Genomic DNA, 27,801 nt, shown 5'->3' on the forward strand with positions numbered 1-27,801 from the left:
TTACAGCACTGTACAAAGTCTTGAGTCAACACTCATTCCTTTACATTTTGTTTCCAAGGAGCCAGATTTTTGTGACTTTTTTTAATGGGTCTTGAGCAATTTTAAGTTGTATCTTTAGGCATTTTGTTACCAGCAGCCTGTCAAAAAATGCACAAAACCCCGGCAAAGACCTAACACAGGACCCATAGGATCCATCTGAACCTTTAGTTGATCCATCTAATGTTCACTGAAGCATCATCAGAAATTGTTCCGTGGAAGGGTGGCTGTCAAGAAGTCATTCTTAATGATGGTAAACAGGGAGAAACGGCTGGAGGAGGAGGTCAGGAAAGAGGTCCAATACTGTCTACAGCCATCTGAAAAACACGGTGGAGGCTCTGTCATGGGTTGGGGCTGCAATTCAACCAGTGTTGTTGGAGATTTCGTCAAAACTGATGCAGCTGTGAGTGTTGAAATGTCAGATTTTGATCTACCATGCTCTACTAAGCTTAATTTTTTAGCAATATTGAAAGTCACTATTACAGAGTCCACCACTGCATCTGTTGATACTATTGCTGTGTCTTTATTTAAGTTTGTGCTACGTTACATAAGCATGACTACAGTATTTTGTGTGAACTTCAGTTGGCCCACATGTGCATTTACTGTTTATTCTGCTGCGGGTAAAGCCGCCGAATTCAAAGGCAGCTAGCAGGCTTCTTTTTCAGAGTTCAAGTGCTTCTTCTGTTCCCATGAGTTAAGCAACTTTAAAAAAACAAAAAGAAAAACAGACAACAATCTTTCCACAGCAGGTCTGCACTGAGATTTCCATAATCATTTGATATTTTTATAGTTCTTCTGGTTCACAAATCATCTTTATATAAAAACCACTTGAAAAGTGTTGCTGCATAATCAAAGGTCATTGTGTCAAATGCACGGTGTGTTCACACCGATGTGAACACGATGTGAACTTAGAACTGTGATATTGCTTTCTCCGCTGCATGTATGGGAAGGACATTATGCAGTGCTTTGTTTGACCTGGGCACAGAATAGTTTGGGTGGAACTTGACTGAAAGATCCGGGAGCTGATATCAGCTGAATTGGATCACTGCACATACATTGGCCAAGTGGTCTTGTGATGTGTGCTGGAATATAAACTGTATTAATGAATTCGTTTCTTCTATGATGTCACTTACACCACCAGCCCATTTTAGTTTTGTGTCTAACAATTATTGTCTATAGGTGGGCTGTACATGGTATTTGTATATTTTTGCATTATAGCAGTATTAAATTCAGAAACCTAGAATAACTCTGATTGGCTGTTTAAGCACGCGTGAGCTGCCACGTGCAGCAAACTGTCCTGACCAATGACTGTAGCGCCCACTGTCGGCGAAAAATATTCACCTGTAACGTTAACAAATAAAGTAAAGATAATATGACAGGATAAAACATAAATTCATATAGTGTTATTCATAATGAATGAGGCACACAACATTTGCTTTGTGAGGCGATATTCACCTCCGATACTCCGTAGTCCTGTATTTTGCGCAGGCATATTTTGAGAACCCTCTTGGACCTTCGTCAAGCTGTTAAAGGACCTCAGGATGTCCATGCTCGCTGAGCGTATGTATACTTGTTTCACTTTTTTGATATATATTTATTTTTTCTGACGTCGCATGACGCCACGTTTAGGTGGTTATTTTCGCAAAACCCGGTCTACAACATATGTCACATAGTTTTCTCCTGAAAACGCTCATTAGTTTGTAGAATCGTTTATTAAAGTATTCCGGTAGTTAGCATTAGCATTTTTAACAGCTGTCTGTGGACACGTGTTTTTTCTTTAGACTGCTTCCTAACGACAGTAACTCACTCATTTGTAGTTAAGTTTCGCTCTGGGGATGCAGAGGTTTATTAAAACATGCTCTCTGTTAACTCTTTAATCGTAAGTTGTGGCAGACAGCTCGCTGGAAGCATGGTTGGAGGTTGGAGTGTTAAACTTCAATTGTGATCTCTCGTAACTGTCAGTTTAGCTCCTGTCATGAACACACGCATAATGCATCCCGTCTTTGTTTTTATCGGTGTTAATCATATGTGCGTTGGCCCCATAAACCCAGTGTCAGTCAGGCGTATAGACCACTTAAAGTAAGAGACGATGTGAGTGACTTGTTCTGGTTTCGTGTTATGTAACACTGTTGCTGCTGTTGTATGTTCAGCTCGTAGGAAGCTTAAGTGGTCTGTCGACCCCAGGAACAGCGCTTGGAGTAATGATGACTCCAAATTTGGCCAGAAGATGCTTGAGCGAATGGGGTGGTCCAAGGGAAAGGTAAGTAATGAAAGCGGTTAAAATAGTTTTTTGTCTTAGAGACTGTACATTGGAAGAACTGGTGAGCATGTCTCGTGTCTTTTTTTTCTTTTTCAAATCTGAATTAAGGGTCTGGGGAGGAGTGAGCAAGGCTCAACTGACCATATCAAAGTGAAAGTTAAAAATGACAGCTATGGGCTTGGAGCAAATGCCACCTATGAGGTAAGCAAACGTTTAAAGCCCAGTTTCACATTTGAATCAAATGAAGGCTTTTAAGAAGTCACATCTGTGTTGACCCTAACCACATCATTTTGTTTTGCATGGTGTAATTAGAGTTTTTTCCAACTTTTACAAATCCTCATTAATTATCTAAGTTGTCATTTTAACCTGTCATTTTTTTAGTCACATTGTGTTGCCGTGTATGATTTTTCCACAGGATAAGTGGATTGCTCACCAAGATGATTTTAATGAGCTGCTTGCTCAACTGAACAGCTGCCATGGTCAAAACAGCAGCAGTGGTATGTACACGAAGCTCGATTAAACTTTATGAACTGTATACAACTAAATTTCTTAGCTGTGGGACTAATAAAGGCGATCATATCTTAATAAGACAAACTAATGAAGGCTGCTTGTCTTGTGTCATAGCACAACACAACAGCATGTCAAGTATACGATGATATCCTGGATGGCCAGGATATAGTGACTTCCTACATGTTCATGATTATATTTGGTTAGTTTTATAGTGCATTCTGTCATTGATCAACTATGTAGAGTACTATGCAAAAGTCTTGAGTCATATATTTTACTAGGAAAATGGGAAATAGATGCATTCATTTATTGAAATGTTCAAACATGCATGGAAATACAGTATAAAATTCAACAACAGAGTTTATAGAAGTCTAATGACTTTTAAAGTCAATATTTAGTATGACCACCTTTATTGTTCAACTCGCTTGAGCCGTTTTCTTGTCATTTCTTTAAAATTCTCCAGAAATCCTTTAGAACTATTGGTCAAGAGCACTTGATTATAAGATGGTGTGGCTCCTTGGAAGCAAAATGTAAAGAAATTAGGGATGGTTCAAGACTTCTGCACATTACTGAATGTTATATTGTAAAGCATGTAGTGTTGGTGCATGCTGATGTTAAAAGAAATGCAAAACAAACTCATATTCAATAGTGGCATTTCCAAAACCAGTGAAAACTTGTATTTGTTATCAAGCAACACAAAACTGCAAAAAAACAAAACAAAAAACAGTCTTGTTTGATCAATCAGCCCATTGGACAGTAGAGGGTGCTACAGTGCAACATTTAGTTATGTAAAGGCAAGGCTATATTCACAGTAACCATTATCCTCAGTGCTGTGACAAAAACATGTTTACACTACCGGATGATGATACTAAATAACATTCTAATTTTCTAACTCAGTCTGGGTCATGTTTCAACTTTTGTCTTCAATTTTCTTCTTCTGTAGAAACTCCACCAGATGAGCAGAAAGGCTTCAGTTTGGAAGAAAAATCCAAGACATCCAAAAAGAGGGTCCACTACATGAAATTCACTAAAGGTGAGTTTATCATGAGGCGGCAATGGAGCGAGATGAACAGGAATAAATGTGCTAAGTTATACGATGCTAAACACAGTTTTCTTGCTCTCTGCAGCAATTACCTGTCAAACTATATCCTATTTAAAAAAAATTTAAGTCAGCCAGCAGGCCTGATATTAGATTCTTAACACAGCAGAAAGAAGTTAGAAACGCATTGAGGATAATTAGTTTATTCTAACTGCAAGCAAAAATAATTGCCCCTGCTTTCTTATTTTGATGCCAATATACACCTGCATACCATCTACTCAGGGAGACGAACAGAAAATCTCTTTGACCCTTCGTTAAGCTTTGTGCTCTCGTCTCAGACCACAGGCGCTGATCAGAGCTCCGTCAGCCTGTCCTGGGTCAGTTGGCCTGGTGTGAGCACTAAGGGAGGTTATTTATAACTCTCCCCTCTCCTTTCATTGCTCTTTTACACGTCAGGAAGTTAAGATTTGCTGGTCAAGGCCAGAACACTGATAGGCGTAAGGAGGACTTTTGTGTTCCGGACCAAAATGAGTAACTGCTAGCCCATATTTTACTTCTGAGTTGCTGTATTTGGGCTTGCAGCATAGTTTCACGATCACACACCTACCTTCTTTGGTGAAATGACGAAACTATGTGTTATTTTGCACATGTCTAAATAATCAATAATTGTTTGTCACTAGCTTAAAATCTACCTCATCAAGTCAGCATGCTCTGCAAAAACAAAATACCTCAACTTTTGCCTCACCTGGAAGAGCCTTCTACACTTTACGTCATTCAATAGCAGCTTCCTGCTTCCTGTTTGGGGCATCTGGCATCTCCATTTACTGGCCCCCCAAAAACAACAACCTCCCGTGACCTATTAGATGACCCATCCTGATAAAACACTGCCTCGGTCTCTCCCCCAGACCCTCTTGCCCTGTTTTTGTAGTCTTAATTTAGCAGGAGCCAAAAACGGACCCTTTTTTTTTTGCATGAGTGTTTCCTGACAGATGAGATTCACCTATACAAGAGACACGTAAAGCATAAAGCGTGGACATGGCGGGATGATGATGATGATGATGATGCTGCTCAGTTTTTCTTGGTTCACTACAGATCAGAGTTAGATGCTGAGTACTCGTACAGCCCTGTGTGAAGTTTAGTTTAGATTGAAACCTTTGTGACTCACCCAGAAGCACCTTTGGCTCATTCTGTTTCCGCCTGCTTCCTGATCGCTTTACATTGTTATATACAGCGCACTGCCTTTTTAACCACATCTGCTTTTGAAATGTGAAATATGACCAACTAAGTTTCTTATAATATGTTATTAGGCCTCATGAGTATACAGGATAAAATTTAGTCCAATCTGTTTCCGGACAGTTATTTTATAAAATACTGTGCTGAAGCTTAGATTTAATTTGAGTAGGTTTACATCAACATCTGTATGGGAGATTTAAAGGGTTCTTATGTATTCGGCTGAATCTAAGCACATTCTGCTTTTAATCTCTGATTTATCGTAGTGTGTCTTGTGTGCAAGTTCCATTGGCATAAATGCATGCCCCAGCCGTCTCTACAGTGGTCTCTATTGTTGAAAATTTAAGTTGAATTTTGTCTCATTAGTCTGAACTGTTTCACACCAGTTTCTTGTTAAATGTGTCTTCTACATGTTGCTAGTGAACCTGCTGAAGTGCTACTCTTATTCCCACCAGATGTTTATAAAATTTCAGAGGAAACTAAAGGGAAAATTTGCAGTTCATTGCATTTGGCATGTTGAGAATGAAACCGTTTGGGGGGGATTGCAGGTGCAAATATTGTAGCTGGACTCTTGAAGGAGAGTGCAGCTCTGTTGACCGTAGACCTTCAACTGTCTTTGGGAATATAACACCGTTTTAACATGTCTCTATACAAAGAGGTGGCAACCATTGTCACGCAACAACAAGGAGGCTGGTATTTCATGTTTGACCGTACGCAACTTATAATTTAATTGGAAATTTGAGACTCCCAGTTCTCAGTGGTCTGATAGGCGTTTATGTTCAGTGCACTTTGAACTAGAGAACTGTCATTTTTGACCATTTTAAATTGAGAACATATTTCTTGTTCTCTATAAGTGGCAGGTGACAGTATTTCATGTATTGGGCACCTCCTCTTAACAGATCATCATCTTGTTTTCAGTTTATGGCGCAGATTAAAACCAAAGAGTTACCTGGCAACATATAACCTGTCACGGCTGTTTGTAAGTTTCCACCGACCGCTCTCCTCTCTGTGAAGCTGTTGCCAAGTTGAGGCTTGGATTTAGAGTTGTTAAGCTTGTTACATGAGAGGTTGAAAAGATCAGATAATAGCTCTGTCATGGACTGTCAGCCTTTTCGTGATAGTTTCTCTGGTTGAATATTCCAACCTCATTTGAGCCATTTTAAAGTACATTGTTTATTTAGTCCAGTAGTTTTTTGCATCTAAAACACTTCACCACCTCACAGCTTCAGTTGAATTAAATTTATTCTAAGATTGGACTACTTTTAGCTTGGTTTAGAGCAGTTATGCTTGTGAATTGTTTAAGTCAGGGGTGTCAAACATAAAGCCCAGGAGCCAGAATTGGCCTGGCAAAGCCTAGATTCCAGACCATTGGACAGCTTTGGAAAATATGAAAGAGGGCATAAATTTTGGACTTTTATCTGTATTTTCATAAGTTTGTCTTACCTACAAAGACCTCCCTCATGGGCATTCAAACTATACCAAAGTAATTAAGTAACAGATAAACAACTAAATAGCCAAAAAAAACTGGATCTTTTGAAAGATGTGAAATAAGTTTGACATCCTTGGTTTAAACCATTTATCCGCAACTATTGGCCCACCATTTCAAAACACATAATTAAACATTTTTCCATTATGATCATTATTTTAATCATCCATGTTTTCTTTTGGCTCTCAGTTTGTACTGCTTAACTTTTTTTTTGTACTCACATTTTGATTCAAAAGCAAGTTTAACTTAAAATTCTTCCCGGGTCTTCCCCTCTCACTTCTGCCGAATTGCCCCATTCTTGAGAATTGGCTTGGCTTGGTCTGTAACCAGTCACTGAGCTCAGTGCATTCCTGCAGTACTGCTGTAAAAACATTGTGGCCACAGCATCATCAGTACCTCTCCCTTTTAGTGCGGGTCTCCTCCCGACTCTCCCTTTCTTTTTCCTTTTTTTTTTTTTTTTTTTTTTCTTTTTTATTGATATCCTGTTCAAGCTGGCTCTCTCTCTGCCAGCGCTGAGGATTGATGGCCTTTGTTTGTGGGGAAAGGCACCAAAATCTCCACTGCTTAGGTCCAGGGCCCACAGCATAAACCAGTAACCCAGTTTTAATTGCTACCTCCATCTATCACCTGTCAGGGCAGCAAGGGTGGTTGATGCGGAATTTAACTACAGCTCTCCGTCGGCTGCTCTCTGTGTTGGCTTCGTTCCAGCTTTTGGGCTTTTAATTAAACATGTTTTTGCATCACGGCCAAAGTGAATTGATGGAGCCTAACAGACCGTGTGAATTACATGTATATATGCTGAGGACCTGTTCTAATATCACTGACAGTGTTTTCTGTTCACTGGAGCTTCTGTAAGTCTCTACTGATAATTGTCGATTCATCTGTGACCTTGGAAACCACAAACCTTTTCCACTGCATGTAGGCAGTACCCACGCTTCATCCCATTCAAGTGTATTCATCCAACTTTAAACGCATAGTGGGAAAAACTAGGATTTTTTTTTTTTTTTTTTTTAAATCAGAACGTTGTTATTTGCACTTTCACCTGAAAGCCTGACAATTTTGACAGGCACTTCCTCATCCAAACAGTAGAAAGGTCAAATTGGGCATAATTTTTATGTCTGACCGGAGTTCACTAGATGACAGCCACCACAGCAAACACCCCCCCCCCCCCCCCCCCCCCCCACCCCCACCGTCCTTTCCATTTATTTTACTTTTCATCGGACTTTCTTGGTTTTGCTGCTTAGACCTTGTATGTGCAGGGACTTTCAAAGCCAAGAGCAGGGGAGATAGAGGTTTAAAAGCAATAAATAACCGAATGTTATCAGAGCCCCGCTGAAGGAAGAGGATGCAGCTGCATGAACAGGACCCAGGCTTGAGACAAGCCACTGTGTGCTTCAGGAGTCTTTGAGGACCCGCTTGAAAAGGGGAATCCGGAGGCGTGGCGTGGCAGACCTTTTCGTCCAGTTTATTTTTCTTTACTGTTTTATCCCCACAAAACGAAGCAAACCATACAGCCCCCCCACCACCCCTACCCTGTTTCTTTTATTTACTCAGTGACCACCTTCTGCTCACCCCCAACACACAAACACACACAAAGATACTCAGCTGCAATATTTAAAGGTTTGCCTGGAAGAAAGAGAAACAATAAACAATGTTCTTTAGAAAAAAAGCATGCATGTTGTTGAAAATGGGACTGTGAATCAATTTTTATCACCTTTTAATTCATACGGTGGTCTTTTTATTCCGAGTCATAGTGATACAGCACAAAAGTTTTCGAGCATTGTGTTAATGATGTGTACATTTTCTTTTCTGCTTATTACTCTTTCAGGAAAGGATCTATCCAGTCGTAGTGAAACAGATCTTAACTGTATCTTTGGGAAGAGGGCTAAATCAGCAAAAGTCCAAGATCAGGTAAGAGATTACACCTATTTACATCATTTAAAATTAGAAAAAAAGTTGTTTTGATACTTCAATATCATAATTTATAAAAACATTAGTTTTTCATTTTTATTAACCAAATCCACTTAGTTTGTTTTTAACTTGTTAAACTGTCCTGTGGCTTCGCACAAAAGATTTGTAGATAGTAATTCTAATCCAGTGGATAAGTTGCTGTTCCTAAAATATTAGTGCAAGGGCACAGGACTCTGATCTTCCTTAACCCCGTCAAAGTGAAGCGTGCAGTCCAGCAGGAGATGCCGCACCACTGGCCCAGCTGGCTTGCACTTATCTGTGTCTCCTTGGTAATTCCAAATGATTATTGGTTGCTGATGCTTCCATCGGTAACTCTGGTATCATCTGGTCCTTCTGCTTCTGCGGGGTACGGCTCCTTGAGCAGCCCGTGGCCCTAGATTAGCCGTGTCACAGCATGCAGCTTTAACACCTCTAACAGGCCACCGATGGCAGCAAGAGCGCCTAAATCCAGTTAAGGGATTTGCACTCTTACCCCCTACTCCTCTCCCTCACACTCCTGCTTTGCTGTACTTCTGTCTCGAAGCGTCACATCAGCTAGTTAAGAGTGCCAGCGGGCATTATTAAAGGAACATCAAAATTGCAGTGAGGTGTGCAGAAATCTGAAATGATGACGCTTGCAAAAAAAAGTTTCTTTTTTGCTCTTGGCATTGGTGGGCCCATCACTTCAAACGTCACTTTGCCATTTGGCGTTATGGTAGGTCTCATGCTTTTGGAACATGGCTTACAGGCTCCTGTGGGTCAGAGTTGTATTTCGAATCCAGTAAGAACCTTTAGCTTACATATCAAAAACAAAATGTTATTTATGAAATTTGCCTGCATCATCTTTCTATTGATTTTTAAATAAGTTGTCAAGCTGTGTAATCAGAAAATCAGCTCAAGTGTTTATCTCTGGAGGTATATGAAGCCGTACTTATTGAAACTCACATCAAAGATGTCATTTATTGAAATGAAAGACAGGTGAGTGAATTATATAGTTAAAAATACATGTACATAAAAGATGTTATTAAAAATGATCTAAGCTGATTAATAGAACAGATTTACATGCACAGAAGAACTGGAAATTATTAAGCACCCACATAACTTGTACTTTTTATTATTTTATTATGAAAAAAATAACACATTTAAAAATGTGCAATGAAAACTTTTTTTGTTGTTCTTAGAACTTTTACTGGCCCAGTAGAGGGCCAGAAGAACAATAACATATCTAGCTTTTGGACTCCAAGGCCCAGAAAAAGCCTCTTGCTGGCTTCTTGTGTTTATCTCGAGCATTTGGCTTGAAGAAATTGGCATCTTAAATATCCATAAATTGTACAAAAAAAACCCTGCTCTATTCCCCCAGCAGGTGCTGAGCCATAACATCACAATGGCAGCTGCTCCCCAGCTGATTAACACTGGAAATGCAAGCAATACACACCATATTTTTTTTCCTCTCTAAACGTTTGGTTATGGGTTGTTATTTTACAGCCAGGAGGGACGCCATTGACCATATCGAAAACACTCAACACAATTACAATGCTTTCCCATGAGGCCTTGTGTTGAAACCCAGCAACATCTGAGGTTGCTGGAAAAGAGGTAAAGAGGGTGATGGACCAATCGAGCTCTAGGCATTTTGCCGAATCTCCTGCGAGAGTGAAGGCGACGCTGCCAGTGACCCTCAGCTCACACTGATCTGTGCTTACATTTAACTGCTGTTGCTGCAAAAGTATAATATATGCTTGCAGTAATCTCAATGCCCCATGGAGTTGTAACCCTTAGTAGCGACGAGCTTTGGCTTGATGGTGCAGTTGATTTGTAGTGGCTTGCAGAAGCCACTGCCACCGGTCGCATTATATCACATATCTGCATCGTGACAAGGTGAGGCCAAGAGACTTTGACCAAATCTGGATCGGCTTCTCCAGACCTGCCCTCCTTCCCCCTCATGAATCTTCCAGCACAATCACACCCACCACCCACTGCTGTCTCTCCGGCCTCCTTTCCACCAGTCCCCCACTGCTGGTGTTTTCCTTCCTTTGCAGTGATGTGCTTCCTGCTCACCTCTTATCGCGGCTCACAACCCTCCCTGAAATGCAGACAAGTGCACGCGCACACACACACAAACATGCACACACACACACACACACACACACACACACACACACACACACACACACACAGTGTGTACACATTCAGCTGTCCCAGATGCCTCTATTCATCAAAGATGAGAATGTATTGGAAACAGTATATGAGAATATTTTAATTGGTTATTTACAGGGAGCAGCAGCTATGTTCCTTTAGTGTTAATATTAAATGTAAATATCTTGTTTAGAGGGTAGAGCTCTGTTTAAGGTAAAAATTTCTCTTCCAGGTTAAGAATGTATTTATTTTAAAGCTGTACATAATGAAAAATCTGCATGTTTTTTTTGTTTGTTTGTTCCCCCCCCCCCCCCCCCCCCCCTGTTATTTTTGATATTTAAACAATGAGAAATGCACATGAAAGCTTAAGGGAAACTCATACTGACCCTGTTTCCTGGCATAGTTCAGCAGATGTTTGATCAGACCGTGATTAAACAAGCATTTTTGTGTCAACTTTAATTAACTGACAAGTGATTATCTGTGATTAAGTATGCTGACAGATGGGATATTGTAGTGAAATGCACATTACTCCCTCCTTTCTTACAGTGTATGATAGAGCAGGGATTAGAAGCACTTTTTTTTTCTTTTAAATGCATGTACAAACATGTAGTTGAGCGTGATTGTAACTTAATTTTACTCGTGCAAGAGTATTTCTGAAGATTGTGTTCTTAGAGAATCTCCCGTTTCATCCATAACCACAGTTTTTATGTAGCCACATGAAAATATGTGCTTAAAAAAACCCAACCTTATTTACTCTGCCTTACTGTGAGGGTTGCAACGTAGCACCTGTCTATCTACTTACCTCTCTGCTATCCATCACCCATCCCACGCTAGCAACCCGCCTCCATCTCCTGCCTCCTCCTTGTGCCCCTCGGTACAATTACTCACTGCATGACAAATGACAGGCGCTCTCTGCCGAGATATCAAAAAAGCCCCGGCCACTTTTAAATGAAGGCACTTTGGCAGCGCCCTGCTCCCCGTTCTTATCGGCAGGCAAGCAGTGCCCCTGGCCGTCTTGCGTCCCGCTCTCCTTCCTCCCCCCTCCTTCTCCTCCACCACCCCTGCTCTCCGTGCCCTCCTCTGGGGGTTTAGTTAGGGGAGCCACATGGAGGGCCAGCCCAGCTTGATTTATCTCCCTTGCCCCTCTGCCCAGCCACTCAGGCAGGCCGAAAGAGCCAACGAGGCTCCAACGGGCCTCAACTCGAAACCCCGGCATTAGCTGAAATAAACCATTCTGCCGCCCAGTGAAAAATGTCCTCTGATTGGCTAATTAATCAGTCAAAGGGGAGCGACGCGGCTTGTGACTTGAGGGACCCAAGCGGGCGACCGCAGAGGGCCTGCTGATAAATAGACTCCCCGCCGATTCATACATCAACAAAAGTTAGTCATTTTTTAAAGCCGCCAGCTCAGTTGAAAGGTGGAAACAAGCCATAGTTTTATTTTTCCACCTACATTTCCTTCTTCCTTTCTCTTTTTAAGGGAGTGGGTGGTGGCAGTAGTAGTAGTAACAATAATAATAATAGTTATGATTTGATGCATTTTTAAAACCACTACTAGTTTAAAATTAAAGGGAATGAGATTTATTATCATTATTATTTTTTTAGTACTTTTAATCTTTTATATACTAAAGTTAAGACGCCCAAGCATGATGGAAAAGTTTGGTGCTTGAGTTTTCAATTTACCAGTTTGAAAACTAAAAACTTGGCTGGTAGTCATAAGAAAAAAGAAACATCTAAAGATTGCGGTTTTATATTAACCGTTATGACCACTACAGACATGACAGTTGTTCCAACATCAATCCATTCATTAGTTCTGTACTCCCTAAAAGTGTCAGGGAAGAAAAATGGTGGCGAATAATTTAGTGCGATCCTTGTTTTGACGTCTGAACCTCCAGTCAGACAGTAGGCATGGTGCGCCCTGTTCTTGGGTCAGCGCGACCCCTGCGGCCTCTCCCACTCCCACTCGTGCTCCGGCACAAAGGGCCGAGGATCGAGCGTCATCGGGCGGCACCTGTTGCAAGTGTTTCCTGCCCACGCGTTGTCCACATGAAGGATCGCGCTTCAGCAGGGGCTCCCCCGATACTGCCGTGTTAAGGAATATGGGGCAGGGGTGACACGGGTGGCTCTTGAGCATTTGGAAGATGCGATGCCGAAGTGCCAGGGGGGTCGGACGAAACTTTGCTGATGGCGCAGAAGCACGATTTCTTTTCAGGACCTAATTTTTTGTATTTTTTTTTAATAAATCTATTATGCTTTACAGCTTGGTACTGAGGCCAGTGGAGAGTAAAGTGGGTTAAAAATGACCAGGAAATGTGGATGCTTGGTCATAGAAAAAGCCCGAGTACCAGCTGTACTTACGGCATGTAAGCAAACTGAGAGGTTATCTTTCATATCATGTAATTTAAAGAGACTATGTATAGGTCGGGGTCCATTGTATTGTAAAAATGACATTGTAAATAGAAATACAACCCCAAAAGTCAAGGATTTTTTTTTTGGCTCACTTTTCCATTAATATGCAGAACTGAAATGTTGAAAGGGGATGCCGGTGTAAACGTGCAGTGTCGCAGTGTGTTTGCCGCAGTTTTAAACGGGGCGTTGCATTTGTGCAGGCTGCAGGGCTCATTGTGAAGCTGGAGCGCTCTAATACATTCTCAGATAACATCTAATTGCTTCGAGCAAAGCATTCCCTTTCTTGAGCATTTTTGTTGACAGGCCCTTTTACACGACCGCCGAAAATATCAAGGCCCGCCAAATATCCCCCCCCCACACTCCCTAAAAGACAGAGACACACACACACACACACACACACATCTCATTTGCCACTTTACCTCCCTGGCAGTTGTGTGGATTGCTCTCATGCCAGCTCGCTGACACTTGCAGATTAGCGTGGGACACAAAAAAAAAGGAAAAGAAAAGAGGGTGTCTGTCTCTTAGTTACAGCCCAAGCTAGAATACATGAGAGCAGGGTAATTACCGCCTGGTAAAGCTAACCGCCCAAAGATTTCCAGCTCTCTCGGCTGTTTACAGCCGCAGACTACCGTTTAATCACTGACTCTTTAATCTAATAAATCACAGCGGGGGAAAATAATCACGGTCTCTTCTCTCCCCGGGCTTGGGGTTGGGATGGGGGGAGTACCCCAATGTTCGTGAGGGGGGCATTGTCAGCAAGCGTTTGCAATGTTAAACAAGCACAGGGCAGTCATGCTGCATGCATAATGTTGTCTTCATTTGTTACTTATGATAAACGTTCTCGCACCAGGCACAAAGTGTAATTTTTCAAACCCATTTTAATGCGTTTTGTCTCAACTGCACACTGAGGCTATGCGTTAAGCAAAGTATTGCTTTGTGGAAGCTTCATACCGTGTGTGGCATTTGATGTGCGTACACTACATCATTTTATCTACTTTTTTTTTTTTTGTTTGTTTTAAACTTTACTTTGTGTAGGCCACATTTATACAGAACAAGAGTTCATGAAAGAATGACACTGAAGGCACTGTCAGTACTTAAAGTGGCCAACTGAAGCATTTACCTATTTCCCAGGAAATAAAGTATCAATCTATTTTTTTTTTTTTCCCCTTTTCTCATGTCCGCCCACATCAGGCTCATGAAGGATGGGGCTGCTGGACTTGCGTGTTCATCAGGGAGAGACAGCTGGCTAATCAGGGCCTGATCCATAGACCTTGAGTATCACCAAATTTATTATTGTGGCAGAACAATGAGGGCACACTCGTGCAATTACAGACCCGACCAATATTGGCTAGAAATTTATTGAAGAAAAAAAAGCAAGTAATGCAAACAGGCAGTTTTTTTTTTTTATTATTTATTTATTTATTTATTTTAGGAAAATAAATGGGCAACTGGAGCATTGTCAAATCCTAATTAACATGAGTTGGAAGGCGTGTTGTGTCTGCAAAACTATTCACATTCACCTGGTTTTTAATGACTTTTAGAAGTCAAATACAGGTAAACTTTTTAACTTCCTCCAGGTTTAACGTGCATGTTTATATATGCATTTTATAAACTTTTTTTAAGCTTTTTTTTTTTTTTTTTTAAAGAAACATTGTGGTTCTGTTATTACATACATTTACTAGATCTGTATTTGAATCTGAGTGGATGGATTTGTGGTATTTCTCTTTTTTCCACAAAAATGCACCACATTTGTGTGTGTGTGTGTGTGTACACATTACATGGCAAGTTTAGATCCAGAAATGAAATGAATTTCATGTTGATTTTTTTTGCAACACACTCTCTGTGTAATGACCTTTACTCTACTCCTGACTGCTAGCACCCTCAAGTCCTATAGTTACTGAGATCCTTTGATCTGGTTGACTGCCTGTAAAATCTGGCTCATTTTAAAGTTTGATCAGATTTTTACACCTGAACATTTTCCCTACATTCAACAAGGTGACTATTACAACCAATTGATCACTTACTACCTAACATATCTTGCACTTGGCAAAAATCCTTAATTTAGGATGTTACTTGAGCTGTTGTCCTGGAACTTTTGGTTTCTCTTTAGAAGTAGGCAGACATAAAGTAGCCCAGCTTGCTCTGCAAAGCTGTTAGAGTAAATTAGTAATAAATGAACTGAACATAGTTCTGTTTCTTTTTGCTGCATTTTGCTGGGGAGAAAAGTTTCGCATGCACTCTGGTGAACCCTTTCCATCATCTCTCTGCTGGCTTGATTGACTCTCCCACTGAATGTGTTGGCCTCGGTATCCTGGCACCTCTGCCACATGTCTTACCATCGGCTTTCCAGTGACTACATTAGCAAGAAGAGATAGAACTGGAGTGTCTTGAAGGAGACGGCCTGTTGAATGTCTTCCCACCCTCTCCTTTTCTCTGGGACCCTCTGTGGACCCTCCCTGTGTTCCCTGCCCAGCCCCAGCCCCCGCCAGGGGAGAGAGCAGAGCAGGAAGGGCCCGATAGCCAGCCAGGCCGCTCCTCTGCTGAAGGAGCCTTATCTCAGAACTGCACACAGTGCATTGAGCGCATCCTTTTCCTGGGGTTCTGCGTCTGGGAGAAGAGGAGGAGAAGGAGGAGTAGACATGGCTTGATATAGGTGTGTTCTACAGCACAGGCTTATTTATTTATTTAAGTCATTCTTCTAGTCCCAGCAATTATAAATTTGTACATTTGGTACATCCTTATGCAAAGGATAGCTTAGTATGTATATACTAAGTAAAAAACATTATTTCGTGTTTATTGGTGAATCTAAACTAACCACTGTCAAAAGGAAAAATATCAAAAAGAAATGACATTCTCTTTTGGATGAATTTAATAAATAATTTTATGCATACACATTTATAACTCGTAGCCTTAGTGAGAAAGTTATATGCTCTCAATTTTCACTATTGCAGGTGTTGTGGCCAGTAAAATTAAATCAAATTGTTAAGTTACATGATGCATCCTATTTTCCTCCCTTCTATACCAGTGGAATAATTGGTCGTAAGTATTCAGTGTATTCTCATTTAAAAATAAACATTTTAGGTTTTTTTAATGACAGTATTTTAAAATGTAGAGACAGATAAAAAGATATAAAAAAGTAGAATCATGGAGTAGCTCACAATGCTATGACAATACATTTCATGTGACAAAAACTCCCGCAATACAGTGATTATGTGATACTTGGTACCTTATAATACAGCTTTTATATCTGTGTAAATGAAGGAAAAGATGCCTTCAAAATTTTCTTTTAAAAAATTGTCTATTGTGCTTTTTTTTAATGTTCTTTTTCGCAAGGATTTCCTTTCAAGTCTCATCATCGTCACTGGAATTTTGTCAACTTCTGCCACTAAATATGGGAAGCTTTACCATAATAAGTCACGAAGCAGCCACCATTCTTGCTGCTAGCATACCATTAATCTTATTGCAACAACAAGGTTTACAGTGTACTGTGAAATCCTAATTTTTTTTTTTTTTTTTTTAAAAGAAGAAGCAGCTTTTTTTTGTAGTTTTGGGTCTGTACCATATGCCGTAAAGCAGCGGTCCCCAACCTTTTTTGCGCCACGGACCGGTTTATGCCCGACAATATTTTCACGGACCGGCCTTTAAGGTGTCGCGGATAAATACAACAAAATAAAACTAGTACCGGTACCGAAAAAAAGATTTATTCATAACACACGTGAAAAGACCCAGGAAAACAGAGTTAACGATAAAAACTATAACAAAATAACGCTGAAAACCGATAAAAACCCTGAAAACCATACATTTCACACCTGAGCCTCAACTCTTGCGGCCCGGTACCAAACGACTCACGTACCGGTCCGAGGCCTGGGGGTTGGGGACCGGTACCGTAAAGCAGAAGGAATTACTAATGAATAGAAGACACACCTGGAAACAAGATCCCAAACATTACTGCCGAATAGTTTCTTAGTAACATGTTGCCCTCAACACTCCACGCCAAGAAAAATCTCCAGGGCTGCTAGTAATGCTGACTGGATCTGTAGGTTTATCCCCATACTGTATGTGTGTCCAGCCTGTGCTCAGCACAGCACTTCTGCTCCTGTCAGATGAGCGTCTAATGGAGATCCCCAGGCAGTGAGGATGAACCACATACCAAGCTCAAGCCACCTTTCCCTGATGATGAAGATGTTCTTCGCGCAGTCACTCTCCCCTCATTCTTCCCAGCTCTTTCACCCTCCCTCTCCCTCCTGAGAGTAATTTCACAGGCAGTTCTAAAGTGGCCCCCAGCCATCTTCCCAAATCCCAGTTACATGTTGTTTGGCGATGTCAGCTCAAAGCTCCATCTCCACTCTCCCAAGCAGAGAGGATGCCATTGTGCAGTAACGGGGAGTATAGATTTTCTCAGGGAAGTTGAAAAGTTTTGTATAATGGCACCTCACCTGAAGGGCCTCATTCCCCTTGTTAGAAGTTCTTTGTAGTCAGGGTCTGAGGTGGTGGAAAACTTTGTCCATTTGAACACCTGCGTTGTCATTTAGCCTCAGTCACGTTTTTTCATATCGTCTGATTTTGTTGTTTTGTAGATGCGATTGTGTTATGTAACACTCGGATATCCTCACAGCAAAACATTCCCGTTCTGATCGTTCAGATTAAAATCTTGTTCATAAGTTGCAGCCTTTCTTGCTCTTCAGACATTTTTTACCACATGAATCGGTGTATCAGACCACAAAGACAATAGCGTTTCCCTTGATGAAACTATATTGACTATGAAAAGCCTTTTAGTTGGCTAAGACTAATTGCTTTTAGGGGCTCACTGAAGTCCCTGGTGACTGGTTTAAAGAAAGGAAAAAAACACTTTTACATGCAGTAACATACAGCACACCATCCCTACACAAGACCAAAGCCACATCTAGTAACTTCACTCTACATTAAAGGCCTTTTTAAGTCCCAGAACATACATGCATTGTTTTACCCGAACATTAGTTAGCATATCTGTCTGAATCACTGCCGAGGGTCAGAGTAGTGTAATCATAATGTAAAAGCTTAAAGGCCAAAACCACGAGGTGACTCGACACAACAGTGTTTTCAATTTATCTCTAATCTGTAGGGTTTGAAAAATGCCATCTAATAATTCACCATCTCTGAGGTAATATGGAAAGGCTATATTGTTTGGTGTGATCCTCAAGAGGAGCTTCTGTATTCTTCTGAACAAATCATTATGCATTGAGTAGGCCATTAGGAAAATGAAGACAAATGGTTCACAGGGGTGAGGTGACAAATTGTTCATGCTGTGGAGTTAAAATCTGGAGTGTAGTTGTTCCTCACAGTTGTAAAGTTGTCCCCTTTTAATGTGGAGCCTAAAGGTCGGCAGAATGAGTCTTAACTGTCCTACTTTTTAACCTTTACGATCAACGTGGGGACGATGACTGATGTGAACACCTCTCACTTACATTCAGATTTAAACTAATGATGCATCTTAGTGGCAGGCACATACAGGTGCACTACATCGCCAATGAGTCGGCTGAAGTTGTTTGAATCTTTTTGAAATACCGGGCAATGAAATATCACTGTGACATTTACTAAATGCAAAAAATCTACATTCACTTAGTCTTCTTATCAACAGTTTTTCCAACACCACAATACAGCGATTTAAAAAAATATTTATCATATATTGGCATTGTTGGCTTAATTGGGTATAAGGTCTAGAATTTTTAAACTCTTTACTGGTAAAACAAAGGTTAATAATAATAAAGCAAAGCATTAATTATTTTGTGCATTAATAAGTGTGCAACACGCATGATGCTGACAAAGAGCTTTGTACACACTTGCGCAACACACAAATATTTTGTTAGCGTGGAAGTGTTACATTGTGAGTGAAGAGACAAAATTCGTCAAAGTAAACCATTGGGAGACCACCAGGAAAACATTTGTAACAATAAACTTTAACAGACACTTAAATCACCCTCAGGCAGCCGATCAGTGACATTTTAAAGAAGCGAACAAAGGAAAAGTGGCTAAAGCTATCCAGAGCCAGTCACAAGCTTGCAGCCTCGGTATGAGCAAAGGATCAATGTTAGGAGGGAAATTATGCAACAATTTCAAAATAGAAGATGATTTTTGGACTGTTGAATTTAGAAACATACTAGAAAATAATGGAAGTACCTGAAATTCTTTATTGTGATTTACTTGTGAGGAGCCATCACTGATAGGTGACTGTTTAAGAAGCTAACTGTGACAAACACCCACAGCTGGATTGATGGATTTATGAAGATTATTAATGACTGGATGATAAATGTGGTTCCGTGCTTATTTTAAGGCTTTAACACCTATTGTTAAATCAGCATCCTGTTGTGTGCTCTTTCTTTTCACTCAGTGAAGTCTACCTTGGTAATTTTTACATGTTGATTGACGACCACTTAAGCCCCCCCTCGCTCTACCATTGGTTGTTGTCTTTATCTGTGTAGATTCTCAAAGTGATGCATCAAAGCCTGACTCTGCCTTCTTACTCGTGTCTTTGTGGTTTAGGAGAGCAACAGCAGTGACTCGCAGGGTGAGGCGGAGGACAGCGTGAATCCTGATCCTTCTGACCAGGACCCAGAATCCATCACTAAGACTGTCACGAGTACTCTCACTATGCAGGAGTACTTTGCACAGCGTATGGCTCAGCTGAAAAAGGCTCGTGGGGCCCAGAATGCAGATACTCCTGAGACATCAAATGCATCTGAGGAAGTCGGTCTCAACCACAACAGCAATGATGATACAGAAGAGCCCAAAAAGAAGAAAAAGAAGAAGAAGAAAAAGGCTGCAGATGAGGTGGCAGAAGAACAGTGTAGCACACCCGCTGCAGTAGAGGACAAAGAGGATCAAGAGAAAGAACGTTCAAAGAAAAAAAAGAAAAAGAGAAAAATGGCAGAAAGTGAAGAAGTAAATGAAAACTGTAGCACTGAGTGTGAAGAATTACAAACCAAGAAGAAAAAGCTTAAAAAACACAGTGAGCAAAGTGAGCTACTAAATGGACACGAGCCCGCAGAGGATGAAACGCTAGATTTGAATACTGTGCAGAAAAAGAAGAAGAAGCGCAGAGATGAGGTGGACAGTGTAGCAACAGAAGACAGGAAGGAAGAGCTGGTGGAAAAGAAATCCAAAAAGAAAAGGAAGCATCAAGAGCAGGGTTTACATTAGGGCAGGGTGACTCAGTACTGTGCTAATCTCCTGACTCCTAAGGGGGTACTTGTATTATGAAATTAAATGCCTTGTATATACACACCATAATATTCTGTTAAAGCATCCATTGATGCTTTTTTTTTTCTTATTATTATTCTTTAAATAGTGACTGTAGGGGGAAAAAAAACTGATAGGGAGTGTTTGTCACTGGAAAAAACCTTGAAGCAGCCTATAAAAAGCCTCAACCTTGCACTGGTGGCCTCTGGAACACACCGCTGTAGGAGGAGATAGTATGGACATCTTGCTGACAGTGAGATGAGAATAAAAACACCACTATCATGGCTCAACAGGAAATACAAACTAGGAAAAAGGTCTGGAGCTTCCCATAAAACCCCCAACATGTTTTACCACCAGTGTTGTGCAAGTCAGAAAGGTACACCTGGACTAGCCATTTTCCTGTTTCCAATCTTTAGCAAAGTTAGCCTCATATTTACTGCTGAGATATTAAAGTGGTATAGACATACAGCTATGTTTAAAAATGTATTTAATATAGAGAGAAGTTGACATGGCTGTCGTCTAATCCCTTTTTAAAATAAAAATAATATTTAGATGATACACGTGCTTGATTCTATGAATTCTCTTGCCCAATGAATTAAAATGAGTATCATAGGAAATGTGGCCGATCTTAAAATGCATTTTTTGGAAAATATAATTTTGTATATTAACATCTTATATGTAAATGCATTACTATTTGCACATTTTCACAGTGGTTTATTTTTTTTCCCACCACTTTTGATGCCCCTTCATTTTATTAAAGTGACTCAGACAGCTTCTGTCAGCTTTATGAAACGGAAACATGTTTTCTCTTTGATGTCACATGACTGATGTACTTTGATAATGTTTTGGCAGATATCTGAAAGAATTCTTGACTATTTTGAGTTCTACAGAAGGTTTTTTTTTTTTTTTTTAATAAATCCAAATGTCCATCACCCTTTGAATGTGTCCTCTTTTTTTTCTCTCCATAGGTCAAGAGAAATGTTGTGCAAAAGTATTGAGACACCTCTGATTTCTTTGTTTTGCTTCCAATGAGTTAAACTCTTTTCTTCTTACTTTTTTAAGTGCTCTTGAGCTATAGTCCTCCAGGCAAAGCTTTTCTTTGGCTGCTCTTCCACTTTGTTTCAGTCCAATACTTGTACCTGGCCATTTTCAGAGGATTGTATTTGTTAGTGTATGTATAATGTGTACGTAAATTCACCCCCTCCCCTGGCCATTTATTAAGCCACTTATTACTGACCTATGAATCACAGCCATAAAAAAAACTTGCATGATGAACCAGAGCTTCTACACATAAGATATAACTTGATAAAGAACCAATTTTGAATTGGATTATTACCGGCAGCTTGCGGTAAGAACATACTTTGTTCCCATTTCTTTAGTTGAATCTAATTAAAAATGACAAAGATGACACTGTTTGACAAGCATAAAGTAATAGTTTTGTACCAACAAGGTGATTCCCTGAAAACCTGACATATCTGAGCATGGTGTGCAGTCTGTCCTTGAACATTTGAGAAAACTGGACAAGAAGTCTTTAAAAAAAGAAGGAACAACAGATAAACAGGATCTGGAGAAAAAAAATCCAGTAAAGACCTGAAAGATGCATCTGGCCCTTCATTTGATCCACACTGAAGTTGAAATGGTTTTACTGGAAGAGGCTGAAGTAAACCCAAGAACTGGACTGAAGATCAACTGCAACTTAGGGAGTGATGAATCCAAATTAGAAAATTTTGGTCATCAAAATCAACGAATCTAGGAGGAGGTCAGGAGAGAGTGAGTGTAAAACCTATTAGAGCAGGCTTGGCCAGCTCCAGGCCTCGAGGGCTGGTGTCCTGCAGGTTTTAGATCTCACCCTAGGTCTGCACACCTGAATCAAATGATTAGTTAATTACCAGGCTTCTGGAGAACTTCAAGAAATGTTGAGGAGGTAATTTAGCCATTTAAATCAGCTGTAATGGATCAAGGACACGTCTAAAACCTGCAGGACACTGGCCCTTGAGGCCTGGGTTTGGACGATTCACCTTTTCCACTTCAAATGTGACGCACAATGTTATGAAATCTTCCGACTATGACAGCTTATTAACTAGTCTGTCTTGTTCAGCAGTCATCTGGTATGAGTCAAAGGACGAAAAGGGAAACTAAGATGTCCAGTCTTGCACATGAAAACACTGTAGTATTCCTCATCTCTATTTTAGGTTTTACGGAAACCTCTGAAAGTGAAGATGGTGATTGGTCATCCTGTGACGAAAAGACGTCTCGGGTATCTTTTCCTCTGCAATCAATAGCTGTGGATTATGCAATTCAGTTAGTTACCACACACAGAAACCACAATGAGTTTGTGGATAGATACAAAATAAAACTATCAAAAAGTAAATGGTTTTAGAAATGTAGATTTTTATTCCTCCTAAATTTCAGCAAGGGCACGGAGGGGTGCGATGATCATATTTCATTAAAAACAAACTATTTAACATTAACAGAATATACCATGTAATTGTCCACTTACCTCTGTTTCCTCACTTATTTTGAAACTAAAAGGATGATCTTGGGAAGTGTAGCAGTAGGCCATGCATGACAGGTGACAAAGCTTTTACTTTTATAATAACACAATAGTCTATTAATAAATAGGTTTGGATATAGGCTCGATTTAAAAACATGCAGTCGCCTGGTATGGAGGCAGACCCCGCCAGGTCTTCAGTAGCCACATGTCTTCTAGAGGGTGAACAGCAGGCTGATACAGCTCTCACCCACACAGCGGTTAATACCAGGAGCTATTAGTCATTTCAGTATCCCCCAACTTTGAGCTCTCATGTGTTTTAATTCCAAATTGCAAATGTGATGTTTAGCTCTTGATCTCGCACGTTCACTTTCCTTCCATGCTGACTTTCACTGGCACTTTGACTACACATCAATGTGTGACCCCTGTCAGACAAGCAAGAGGAAGTGTGGCGCTATATATCACCGATGTGCCTGCTCCACACACAATCTGTGGCTTCAGGTGCCGTATCCTGTTCCTGTGCACTGCAAGTTTCACACAAAGCTGACACTTCAGTTTGATGTGTAAGGAGCAGGCACAGCCACCCAACCGAAAGATGCATATTGCAACTTAACATTGATGCCTGTGAACTCAACCTGCAAGGAAAAAAAGAAGTGTTCCTCCAGTGTGTAGTCTGCATGCGTGATATAGATCAAGACGCTATCTGACCTGTGATCAGCGTCCGGGCTTGACAAGTGTGTTTGTGAGAGAGTGGGAGCTGCTCCATGGCTGCAGCCCAAGAGTATCCTGTCAACAGGAACTCCAGGATTTGATATGCAGCCGCTTCTTGCCACAGGAGGAAACTGATTTGTTTGTAGTGTGTGTGTGTGTGATGTGGTCTCTTTACAGGTTCCAGAAATTAATCTACACCCCCAACTTCAGAAAAAGACTCATCACGATTCTTTGTGGGAGCATGAGAAGATTAATTGTGAAAAAATAGTTCACTCAAAACTATTAAGGACTACAAAAACATGACCAAAGTATTTTTCAAGGTACAGTAATTTAAATAAAAATTGTTTTGTTTTCGTCCTCCCTCAGTTTTAAAAGGTATGTGTTCGTTTTACTTGTCACGCTGCTTGCTCTTGGAGTTCAGTGGAAATCTGGAAACGCCAGTTAACCAGTTTAGTCTGGTGAGTAAAGCCTTGCGTAGACTGCAAAAACAGGTTAGGTGAGTTTTCTACGAAGGTTTCCTTGTCAACTCGTAAAAACTCTAAAATTGCAAAACCCTCTTTTTCATCATTACACGTGAGCATTAATGCACCTGTAACAAGGAAACACCAATGAGGTTTGCAAAGTATTTATTTTCCTGTGTGAAAATCCAGCTGATGATGATCAAATGATGATCAAACGGTGATCAATAGTTCGAAAGAATCATGAATTACTTTTATGAGTTGACCTATCTCTTAAATGGGATATCTGTCAGAGGAAGAAAGTGCTGTTTTGTAGAGAGGCGAGTTTAAAGAGTTGGTAGTGCTGAAATGTTTCGCGCTCTCTCTCTCTTCCCTTCCACGGGGCGCAACTTACAATCAAGGAGGAGCCGAGAGTCCTGCGGGGTTTTCTCCTGGAACCTGCTAGTCAAATATAAAGCGCTTCCTCCCATCCACCAGGAAAGACTGAACCATAACTCAGAAGAGGAGCCGCTGCCTGAGCACATCTGTGCTTTCTCCCAAATCCGTAGCGATCCAGTGAGTGAGTCAAGCAGCCGTGGAGTTTTAATTGTACTATTATTCTCATTATTATTATTACTTAAGCATGTCTGTGTAGTTTCTCGGTCGCTTAATTAGCCGATAGTGAGAACACAACTTCTCTGAGAGACGCGCATCGTAAGTTTGCAGAGGAGAGCGCGCAGATGGCTGCTCTCATCAGCGCGTACTCGTCGTGGCCGGAGTCCTTCGAGTGTCCTCCGGGAGACGGAGACGGAGCCGACGGGCATGGTCCTCACAGGAATGCCGGGGAAAAGGCGCCGGAGCCGCGGATCAGACGACCCATGAACGCGTTCATGGTTTGGGCCAAAGATGAGCGCAAACGGCTGGCGATTCAAAATCCTGACCTGCACAATGCCGAGCTCAGCAAAATGTTGGGTGAGGAAAAAAGTTATTTAAAGTTACGAGTTTTGTTATTATTATTATTGTTATTATTATTATTGTCATCATCATCATCATCATTATAATTATTATTTTTAAGCTACTTATTACACACTTCACTTCTACTTACTTTTCCTCTCTTAGGCCTCGGTTGTAGTAAAACACGTTTTAATACACGTATCCAGCAGTGCCAAATGAACTGCTTTATTTAAAATGACATTAAAAAAACGCGTTAAAAGCTTTTTTTTTTATTTAATTGGAATAAATTACCCATTGTCTTTCTTAAAGTAAATGAAACTGCGCCGCAGTTAGAGTTGCCTTCAAAAGCGCATCGCCAGAATCCGCGTGTATTTAGTTTAGTTTAGTTTGCAGTAAATTCGTTAAGAGGCAGAAGACAGAAGCGGAGAAAAATTAGCTATTTATGCTGCTTCTTAGATTATTGGTAAAGGTTAAGCTTTAAATCTGGCACTTGCGGAAATCGGAAATAATCTGTGAGGCCCGCATGTGTCTATTTTTGTATTTATCTTTAAAAACTGACGTTCGGCTTGAAAGCGGACATTTAATGCGTGTTGGTAAGTTTCTTAAATGTAATTCAGAGCTACAAAAGACGCAGAAAGTTGCGGTGAAATTAAACACTGATTTGTTTTCTTGTTTATGATCACAAACCTGAGGCGTTAATTTAGACTGCGATTTCTAAACAATGAGGTTTAATTTTTCCGTAGCCTGTTTTTAAGTTGCCAACGTTTCTAATTGCCTTATTTTCAGAACTGGATATTTTACTTATGAATTAAAAGAAATGTGGTTCTGTAACTTTTAAAAAAATTATTTTTGCAGTTATTTATAAATTGTTTGTAAGTTAAAAGATGCTGATTTATTTTATAATGATAAAGACTGCTAAACTAGTACATATATATTGCATTTTATAACTTGTTGAACCATATTCAGATTGAGATTTTTTTTCTTCTTCCTCTGCATTCAGGCAAGTCATGGAAGGCCCTCACTCCCCCTCAGAAGAGGCCCTATGTTGAGGAAGCAGAGAGGCTTCGGGTGCAGCACATGCAGGACTACCCCAACTACAAGTACCGGCCTCGCCGGAAGAAACAGCTGAAACGCATCTGCAAGCGAGTCGACCCCGGGTTCCTCCTGAGCGGGCTGGCTCCTGACCACAGCACTCTGCCAGATCAACGAGCCCTCTGCCACCCCCTCGACAAAGACGAGGGCAGCCCTAATGGAGCCGGCACCAGCTTTTCCAGCTCCAGCCCTGCTTTGCCCAGCGTCAGAAGCTTCAGAGACCCGGCTGGCTCCAACAGCAGCTTCGACACCTACCCTTACGGCCTGCCCACCCCTCCTGAGATGTCCCCGTTAGATGCGGTGGACCACGAGCAAATACCCCCCTCTTATTACTCAACATCTAGTAGCTCCTCTGTTTCCTGTTCTTCCTCAGTCTCCTGTCCAGATGAGCACCACCAGAATCAGACACACATGGGCAGCCCGCCCCCTTACCACTCTGATTACACTCACACCCAGATTCACTGTGGGGGCTCACACTTAGGTCACATCTCTCACATGTCCCAAACTGGAGGCGGCAGTGGACTGATCCCAGGCCCACCCCTGTCTTTTTACAGTTCCCCACCTTTCCCCCAGATTCACCACGGGGTCCACCAGGGCCACCTGGGTCAGCTGTCCCCCCCACCAGAGACACAAGGTCACCTGGAGACTCTAGACCAGCTGAGCCAAGCTGAGCTTCTCGGTGAAGTGGACCGCAATGAGTTTGACCAGTACCTGAACTCTACCGCGAGCGGCTTCCACCCGGAGCAGGGCAGCGGCATGACCGTTACAGGACACATCCAGGTGGCATCTGCCGCCACCACTTCTGCCACTACGTGTCCCAGCAGCTCCACAGAAACCAGCCTCATTTCCGTGTTAGCAGACGCGACGGCGGCCTACTACAACAACTATGGCATCTCGTAAGCGTGGTCACAACTCCTATTGAATGCGTGACTGATCAAAGACACTACAAAGGTTGAAGAAATTTAGGACGATGTTGCACTTGGGTGCTGATAAAAGGGAAACCCTTAGCATCTAAGGGCAAATGAATCCAACCATGATTAAAAACTGAACTGATTACAGAGCAATATGATTGTCTGGAGCCAGGGAAAGAACAAAGAGCAATTGGAGGACTGTGAAGAGAAGGAGATGGACACCTCAGGGATGCAGACACAAAACACTTACAGTATGCCACCTCCAGTTGTCATGAAATCTCTAAACCAGTAAAACAGTCGGAAAAAAAGAAAGACAAAAGACTTGTTTGTCCACTTGTAAATGTCACCAGTTACTGTTGCCAGCGAGGCATGTACAGATGCTTTTTAGAAGCTAATTTAAGTCCTTTGATGTTTTGCATAAATGCTAACTGTAATGCTCTTATCAGCGCTTTCCATTCGAATGTTTGTATCATGTTCCTGCTCTCATTAGTTTGGGAGTCTTACCTCAGTAGTTGTAATTGAATGAGGTTTTAGTTTGGACATTTCTTATGCAATTTAACAAAGTGATGTATATGATGATGACAGAAAGGCGTTTATACTTCTTCTCAAGTACCTAATAATATATAATCGACCTCTACAATGAAAAATAATAATGCTAACTGTAACTGTATGCTGATTTAGGTTTGTGAAAGACAATAATTTAAAAATAAAGGTCAATTTTTATATTAAGGCATTTGCTGCTTGGATAATGAGCCCGCAGATTTTTAAAAGGCACAATTTTGAGCATCTCTTATAAACAGGAGATTCATATCTGACCTGGGGAAGGTAAGTTCAGGCAGTGCTAGTTAAGTCCTAATAAATACATTTAGATTTCTAAATAAAAAAAACTGAGGATAGCAGGAGTCCTGCTAGTCTCCATGAACAAATCGGGGAGACTTTGA

General features: G+C 41.0%; 2 protein-coding genes across 2 annotated transcripts; both read left to right on the forward strand.

Annotated features, from left to right (window-relative positions):
• The first annotated feature begins 1,548 nt into the window (after positions 1–1,548).
• Positions 1,549–21,186, forward strand: pinx1 (PIN2 (TERF1) interacting telomerase inhibitor 1). Its single transcript, XM_063495356.1, has 7 exons — positions 1,549–1,596; positions 2,187–2,296; positions 2,405–2,497; positions 2,712–2,793; positions 3,747–3,836; positions 8,387–8,469; positions 19,569–21,186. The coding sequence occupies exons 1-7, from the start codon at positions 1,578–1,580 to the stop codon at positions 20,223–20,225; spliced, it is 1,134 nt and encodes a 377-aa protein (XP_063351426.1). The 5' UTR covers positions 1,549–1,577; the 3' UTR covers positions 20,226–21,186.
• Positions 21,187–23,765: 2,579 nt separating this feature from the next.
• On the forward strand, positions 23,766–27,569 carry sox7 (SRY-box transcription factor 7). The gene is made up of 3 exons (XM_063495140.1): positions 23,766–23,786; positions 24,326–24,875; positions 25,858–27,569. The coding sequence occupies exons 2-3, from the start codon at positions 24,644–24,646 to the stop codon at positions 26,847–26,849; spliced, it is 1,224 nt and encodes a 407-aa protein (XP_063351210.1). The 5' UTR covers positions 23,766–23,786; positions 24,326–24,643; the 3' UTR covers positions 26,850–27,569.
• Positions 27,570–27,801: the final 232 nt, after the last annotated feature.

The sequence above is a fragment of the Pelmatolapia mariae genome, linkage group LG15 (genome assembly GCF_036321145.2).
Source record: "Pelmatolapia mariae isolate MD_Pm_ZW linkage group LG15, Pm_UMD_F_2, whole genome shotgun sequence".
Classification (NCBI taxonomy): domain Eukaryota; kingdom Metazoa; phylum Chordata; class Actinopteri; order Cichliformes; family Cichlidae; genus Pelmatolapia; species Pelmatolapia mariae.

Coding starts and splice junctions, on each gene's coding strand:
- pinx1 (XM_063495356.1), top strand. Junction 2,297..2,404: donor TGGGGTGGTCCAAGGGAAAG/GTAAGTAATGAA, acceptor ATCTGAATTAAG/GGTCTGGGGAGGAGTGAGCA. Junction 8,470..19,568: donor CAGCAAAAGTCCAAGATCAG/GTAAGAGATTAC, acceptor TTTGTGGTTTAG/GAGAGCAACAGCAGTGACTC.
- sox7 (XM_063495140.1), top strand. CDS start 24,644: ATGGCTGCTCTCATCAGCGCGTACTCGTCGTGGCCGGAGTCCTTCGAG. Junction 24,876..25,857: donor CGAGCTCAGCAAAATGTTGG/GTGAGGAAAAAA, acceptor CTCTGCATTCAG/GCAAGTCATGGAAGGCCCTC.